The sequence below is a fragment of the Notothenia coriiceps genome, unplaced genomic scaffold (assembly GCF_000735185.1).
Source record: "Notothenia coriiceps isolate Sejong01 unplaced genomic scaffold, NC01 NC01_scaffold00024357, whole genome shotgun sequence".
Taxonomy (NCBI): Eukaryota; Metazoa; Chordata; class Actinopteri; order Perciformes; family Nototheniidae; genus Notothenia; species Notothenia coriiceps.
In genome coordinates, this window is record NW_011357058.1 from 1 (window position 1) to 7,905 (window position 7,905).

At 38.6% G+C, this 7,905-nt stretch overlaps 1 protein-coding gene across 1 annotated transcript; it reads right to left on the minus strand.

Moving 5' to 3' along the window:
* Positions 1–206: 206 nt before the first annotated feature.
* LOC104954968 (nephrocystin-4-like) lies at positions 207–5,066 on the minus strand. Its single transcript, XM_010782184.1, has 3 exons — positions 4,958–5,066; positions 1,719–1,855; positions 207–284 (listed from the first exon to the last, which is right to left on the minus strand). The coding sequence occupies exons 1-3, from the start codon at positions 5,028–5,030 to the stop codon at positions 252–254; spliced, it is 243 nt and encodes an 80-aa protein (XP_010780486.1). The 5' UTR covers positions 5,031–5,066; the 3' UTR covers positions 207–251.
* Positions 5,067–7,905: the final 2,839 nt, after the last annotated feature.

Sequence of the window (7,905 nt, forward strand, 5' to 3'; positions counted from 1 at the left end):
CTCAATGTTGGTACGCAAATGCACCTTTTTTCAAATGACCCAGTGCTCTTTTTTTGGCGGAGGTGCGCATGCGGACCTGCGCACCAGTTATGTGCAGCCCTGGTTATTAGAAAGGAAATGCATTAGAGACGTTTTATTAGAACTCAAGGATGTACAAATATAACTTTTGTTGGCTCACATGGTAACTCACAAGATCCCTTTAATTTATTTATTTGAATAAGTGAAAATGACCACCAATGACCAACAACAGTTCATGGAGGCTTGTTACCAACCGATCCTGTGGACTGACATAAAAAAGCCTTTACATTATATCTTTTAACAACTAGAGTAGTGCTGAAAGGTAGTCCAAATTATGTAGTTTTTTTCCCTTTGATTTCCCTTTCAAATGTTGAAGAGCTTTTTATGACTCTTTCGAGGTAATTTGGTATTGGTCACATTTTGCTTTGGGCTTGCTCTTTCCCATCTAAGTAAACACATATTTTTGAAAAGTGTTTTCATTAATGCATATTTAATGTTTTTTTCTTTTTCTTACAACTTTTTCTTTTGATTCAACAGAGTCCAAACAATTCTCTAAATAAATAAAAACATTTAAATGGCATGGGTTTTTCATAACAGTCTTTACTCAACCATCAAAATAAACATGTAAGCCCAACTTGCAGTTCCCTAAAACAAATGTTTATGCAGTTTGTCCATCTTAGTACAATTAGTACAAGGTGCTTGGGCTGTGCTTAATACACTCTAAACACTCCTTTGATCCCATGTGTTTCTGTTAGCAGATGTAGCCCATCAGTATCAAAGAGCAGCAGAAAAGCGATACGGACTGACAGCATTGTCATATCAATTCTCCTCCCCTACTAAGACACATCTCACTTAGGCAGGAGTGAACGATAGGGCCCGTGGAACGCCACTATACAAATGATTGCTAGTCCATAGTTGCACCTGTCAAATACAGTTAACCATCTGGGACTCCGTAGACGAAAAAAGGGGAAGAGAATAGATAAGCTCCATTTAGTCTGGGAGGTGATGTCCCTTAAATTGCAGTGGCAGCTGTAAAAAGGCTTGTGCTCGCACGCTGAATAAACGGAAAGTGAGATAAAGGAAAGCATCAGGCTGGAGAGAATAATCTTGGCAGAGGTATGTCAAGGCCATCGCAGCCATCTTTAATTTGAAGAATGTAGCGAACTGTTACCCCAAAAGGATGAAATGTTATCGGAATTGTGTACTCAATTTTGTTTTTCCTTTGTAAGCAACCAAATACACTTAAAGGAAGTAAGATGTAATATGATGAATATGCATATTTTATAGTAACTTCAATATTTCCTTTATATGTAGGGGATGTTTCTCAATAGAACATGTAAGTGCATCATTTAAAATGTCCAGAGTATGAGAATATGGAGGATTTGACATGGTCGTCCACGTCAGATGATAATGTTTCTGTCCCTAGTGTTTTTAATTTTCTTAGTGTATTTTAATTTAATTGTGTTTACACTGATACAATGAATGTGTTGGTACTAGTTAGAATTCAGGGTTAGATTAGTTTCTAAGGTATTTTGTTAGTGTTTCTTAGATTGCTTTTCCAAGCTTCAAATAGATAATCAGTCTCATATCTCCATTTTGTTTTAGGATTGAACTTGTAACTGTTTGTGAATAAATGAATTTAATTGAATGTGTCATGTGCAATTACTATCAAGGCTGAGTATGTGCTGTGAAGGCCTTACTGTGTTGTGGCAGTCAGCATTGATCAGCTGCAGCAGCTGGCTCTCAAACTTTTCCAGGGACGGCTGGAGGGAGATGGTCAGTTTGTTCAGGGTGAAGGGCAGCATCTTGAGCAGCTGAGGCCTCAGCAGAGCGTCCCCTGGTGACAGCACAAAACATAGCATCACATATCGACATGCCGTGACATTTACCTGATGATTGTGTTTGCATCTCAGAAAAAAACATATTTTCCGTCTGGGTTGCTTCGGAGGTAAACATAAACTGAAAAGCACCATCTAGTATAATAAATGTGAGAAAACAAGTTGTAAAACCGATGTTCGGTATATTCCTCTTTGTGACCCATTTTCAGAAGTTCCCAGACAGTCTCTGTCATCCCCATGAAATGTATCAAGGCAGTTCTAGAAACTTAAAAAAGAGAGGTCAGGTGGAAAACTCGATTTGATGCAGTGTTACAGTACAGCCATACTGATTCTACTTATGTGGGTGTTATCTTTTGAAGTAAGCTAAACTCTATGTTACTTTATCACAAGTTTCAGCATTTGTGCCATTTTATGAAAAAACACTTGCTGTTTCACGGCAGCTTTACTTGTTGATATGTCTGCCTCACCCTGAACTCAAGAGCTGCTCAATGTCATATCCCTGAGTATGTGCTTTACAGTTTGTTATTTTGTTTGTTTGTTTGTTTGTATTAATAACCATACACATTGGTGACATGAGCGTTAACCCCTCTGTACCACATTGGGAATAAAAAAACATGTAACATGCCACAAATAAGGGTTGACTCTCCAAGTAGGACTACTACTGTGTAAAATGGCCATGGCCACATATAAGTTTGAGCCACATGTTTACATATTTCATCATATGAGATTGATATAATGTGTACGTAGCAACTGTGTGGTTAAGCTTCACCAAGAGTGACGGTTGATGTGCCAAGTGTGAGCAAATGCCAGTGTCAGCAAATCATTAGATTCCGAGTTTTTTCAGTGATTAAAACATTGTATGAAATATTGCCGATGACAAGGGTTCCATAAAATATTAGGTCCCAGGGGGCCATTGAACCCCCAAACCTTTTGCCCCTGCGCTGAACTGTGAATGAGAGTAGATGAAGAAAACAACTGATAAAGTGCCACCCAAGAAGGGCTACTATTTTATAAATATGTCCAAGGCAAAGTGTAAGTGCTATCTTAATTTCTAAGTATTACTTAGTTGGTATTAAAGTAGCAAAATTGGTGCATAGAAATTATGTGAGATGATAGAGGCGCCAAAAGAACACCTGCAACTTGTGCCGGAGCGCAATAAATCGACACCTTTATTGCGAAATGAAGAACAGTGTGTACTGGCCCACTTTAAGCACTGTCATGGAGGAATCTATGACCTGGGTGAAGAAACAAGCCAGCGCACCCTTTTTTTGGTAGCAGATGTACTGTACGCATGGTAAGATCTCATTCTTTGATTTTAAATGTATATAAATGTTGCTGAGGGACAACATCTCCATCTAAATGACTGCTCCATTGATCTGTGGCATGCTGCCTAATGTCAATCACTAGAGTATTTACACCACAGAGAGAGATACCACAGCTGCTGTCAAACAATCCAACAAAAACTGTTTCCATCTGGCGTAAATTGTATCAGAATCGATTTGTGAAAGCATTTGAGCCAATGGGCAAAGCAGGGAGGCCTGTGAAGTCGACTATTACCCCTTTCTAACACAACAAAGAGAAATAACCAGTGTGATTGTAATCTCTTCAAGAGTAATGTAGCCATCAAGCATTTCATTGCAGCCCCTTGTCTCGGGAGCGAAGAGTTGGACTGTTCTGAATGCGGCGTGCATATCAAACTGGTGGCTGTGGTCTTAAAAGGAAGCTTAGGTCTCCGCTGCTCACAGCCCCAGAACATGAAGAGGATTAGCCGGCTACCATACCTCCCACTGACTCCCAATGATTATAGCTCCGCACTGTCAGACTTCATTACATTCCCCCTTAGAAACTCACTTTCTAAGTACTGTAGACATCTCAACTCCTGATGGGAATAAGTTTCCACTATTAAGTACCATGATGACTGTCCTGTTTGTTCATTCGATGTTGGAGAAAGGCTATTTGTTTTGTAAGATTGCACCTGGTATGTGCTGAAGGTGTTTGGTTGAGACATATTTTGATTGATCTAGCTTGAGTTTAGGTGACTTTTTTTATTTGCTTCAACTTTTTTTTCTTTTTAAATGGGCATTTTGGGTTTTCCCTTTCCTGTAGTGTGTTATATATATGTTTATGTGCATGCATGTTTTGGTCTGCAAAAGGTTAAAATCCCAAAGTTCACGCCAGAGGGAGTTTCTCTCCAACGCACTTCCTCCCTTCCTGAAACGCCTTGATTGTAGTTATTTTACTTCAGTTACATAGTGACATCACAAGGTAACACTCATGATTCTATTGGCTAGCGCTCAAACACTTAAAGGTTAAAGGAGGGGACATTTATAAGCGGTTGACCAATCATAACAGAGCTGGCCAGCTAACCAATAAGAGCAGACTGGGCTCTGGTTTCAGACAGTGTGAAAATAGCAGCACAAAATAAAAGCACTTTTTTAACATTAAAGCATGTACAATTGTCAAAGTAGAGGCAAAACATACAAATGTGAAAACTGGAAAATGAGCATTATTGGCCCACTCTAAATGAGGACTAATGTGCATCTGTAGTGTAAGAATCTCCTACGTATTTTTTTATTTTGTTCTCATCTGAAAGAAATACATTTTGACGAGTTAGGGAATAACACAAACGATACACTGAACAACAAGTAGTCTAGACTAGAGTTTGTCAATAGACCAAATATGCATTACTTACTCTCATCAAGGACAGCCAATGCTAATTTTGTTTACCTTGTAAATCTGAAAATGTGTGCAGAATAGGGCACAGAAATTATGCGAAAATGGTATAGATGGAAAAGGAAAGGAATATGGTGATGGTTGAAGAGAATCTGCATAGAGAGTTGGAGAGTGAGGTTAACTTCAGGTGAGCTGAAATTAGATGGGGGGGGATTCAAAATAAAGGATTCATACAGCTTTTCAACGGTATAATTCAAGCACTTTTAACCTTTTCCAAATATGTTTAGATTATCAAAGCCTTTGTCATCACATCTAAAGAGGTACATTAAATGCATGTACGAGATCTGCTCCATATCTGGTGTGAGATGCTAGGAGAAAACAAACCAATATGAAGGGATTGTTAAATTTGAAATATTACAATGGTTTACCTGTCGGAGAAGTTGCAAGCCCTGGAATGTTCTCATTTCCAGATATGAGGACATTCTCAGGAAGGAGGTGCATCACGGAAACCAACGCCTGGTGGTTTTTTAACACATATTCGAAATGTGCTCCGTCTATAGTCTTTAGGTGACTGCTGTCTGCAAAAAAAGACATTTCATTACATATTACCCAAAGCGACTTTCAATAAAGCCCCTGTCACACTCTCCCGAAATTGACACCCGATGGACACACGATTAAAGGAGAGGTGTCATGGCCATTTCCACTGATCATAATTCCATTGTTGAGGTATACTAAAATAGAAAAATACTGTGCAATTTTCCAAACTCACATTGGTTTCGCATACAGCATCCCTGTAAAGTATGTGTATTCAGCAGTATTCACTTTCTCCACTAAACGGCTCGCTGCAGCGTGGATGAGGCACAAGGTATGAGGTAGACATGGTCATCCTTCAAGCAGGTCCTCCAATGACAAGCGAGGACCCACAATTCCTGAAAGCACCGACCATTTTGAAGGTGAGCAAAGTGGTGTTTGATGCGCTGCGTATGTTCGGCTTCCTTCAAGCCTGAAAAGCATCACAATCTCTCACTGTGACAGGGTTAATGATTGCACCTTCAAAAGCATCAGTGACAATCAATACAGGAAGTTCCATTCACAACCATAGGCTGTCTCAACATGACAGTGAGCGATCTGAAGGTGAGCCGTAGTGGTAAGTGAAATGGTGGTCATGTCTGAGACAATCCAGTATTTGTTTTGTTTCATAATTATCATGGTAAACAGGGTTTGTATAAAAGCCTTAAAAGGTCACCTGTCAGGCAGAATCCACTTTTTCATGTCTTTTATACATAAGCATGTGTCCTCCCCTCTGTGTAAAAGGATTCTGAAAGTTTCAGGAAAAAAGATTTGCTCTCTTTTTGTCCTGATCCATTTATATAAAAACCTGTCTGAAAATGAGCTGATCAGATTTTGGCCACTTTATGATGTCATAGCGATTTTTGGCTTGTGTAACCATTAGCCGATAACCAACCAAGGTAACAGAAAACAGATTGTATGTTAAATTTGATTGAAATAATTTGTATCTTGAAGGCTTGAGAGATAGACATTTTTGTAATAAAGGAGTATTTTCTATATGAAACATCACAAAAATTGGAAGCTTAGTTCAGAGGAGAGCTGGGTACAATGTCAATTTTTTCTGTTGACAACTTTTCATCAATTCCCAGGCCAGTGCCTTTATCTTGAAAGCCACTGAAAGGGGATGGAGAGGGAAAGATGATGTAGTATATATTGCTGTGTTGTCCTCTTCTCCCAGTCCATCACTCATACCTGTCAAAGTCTTTAACTCTATCTAACAGTGAACTTACTACAAATAATTGCTTATGTCTAAAGCCAAACAAATGGTTTGGCAAAATCTCTGAGGTTGCAGTAAAGCTTCAACTCTGTGAGTTTCTCATTCTACAAATGGTTTCAGTGGCAACAGCAGCTTTTAATAAAAAGGTGCTTTTTACCATGAAACAGAAAAAGTAGGGTGGGGTTGAAGGAGAAGAAAAAAGAAAGGGGGGAAATCAAGCGGATAACTTTCTTGACACAGTTGGTGCCCAGGTGTCGGCAACTTTTTCATCATTTATTTCTCATTATTCATTATGCATCATGATTTCAGTCAGATGTTGTGCATAGATTAGAAAACTAGCCCAAATCTTTCCGTACAGCAGTGGTGTGGTACCTCAAGAGTCAGTTGAGCAGCATCTTGGCAAGAGATGTGAAACCAAGGAATTCGGGGGGGAAATGGCTCAGCATCACACAAACAGAAGCAGTGGTTTTGGGAGATGGTTGAGTGTGGAAGAAGAAAGTGTCTAGATGAAAACAAATGGGGAGATTTTTTGAGAGAAGGTTGTGCAGCCAAGTTAGGTAAGAGGAAAGGGATTTTAAGTGCGAACCTGCAAGGTTTATAGAATGTGTATTTTATACCTATGTATTGTGTTAAGGCATCCCTACGTTAATTATTTAGCATGTTACGCCCCAAAGACCAATGTCAAATGGTGAAACGATCAACTGGGATGAAAGGATTATTCAATCAAACAAAAACTGGAAAACATGACCTTCTTCTTGCCTCTTGAATGAAAGGCTGTGATGCTTTATTTTTTATATATATTATGTAAATGTGGGCGTTTTGTAATTGTGATCAGACACATCAACTCTTGTGCACCTTTTTCTATGATTTCCAGAAAGATTTGTTGTTGAAATAAAAACGCAGAAACACATAAGGTATATCTCATACAGATATGCCAGCCACTGTTCGATACACGAACATGGAACAAAAAGAAGCATTCTTTAAATATTTTACATTTTGTATATTTAAGATTTGTTTCCAGCATCTGAAATGGGTGAAATATTTTAAAGTTTTAAAATAAACTTGTATGTCAAATTATATAGACAAATCATATAATCTCTGTTTTTAAATTACCTTCAACATTTTAGGCGTGTTGTACTATGACATTTTGTTTTTCTCTGTATTCTTACTGGATGAGTAGAGCGTTTATTACATTCAAGATTTCAATATAACACAAACATTTAAGATGAATACATTAGGGACCAACAGAGTTAATGAAAATTGTTGTTATTAAATTATATTTCATCCTTCTAATTTTTTCAGCAAACATTAAAAGGTGGGGTAGGTAAGTTTGAGAAACCGGCTCGAGATACACTTTTTGTTATATTCCATGGAATGCTCTTAACATCCCGATAGCAATGAATATCTGAAGTGCTTTGACAAAAAATCCATAAAAAAATGTCATCTGTGGAAGCCTTAGTACTGTAAAAAGCACGACCAATCATCTGAGCCGGCCCGGCTAAAATAACTGGATGGCCTACCTGCCTGTCAGCCTTCCATCTGTGCACAAACGTATCTCGTGCCCTCATTGGTCATGTGCGCGTTCGTGTG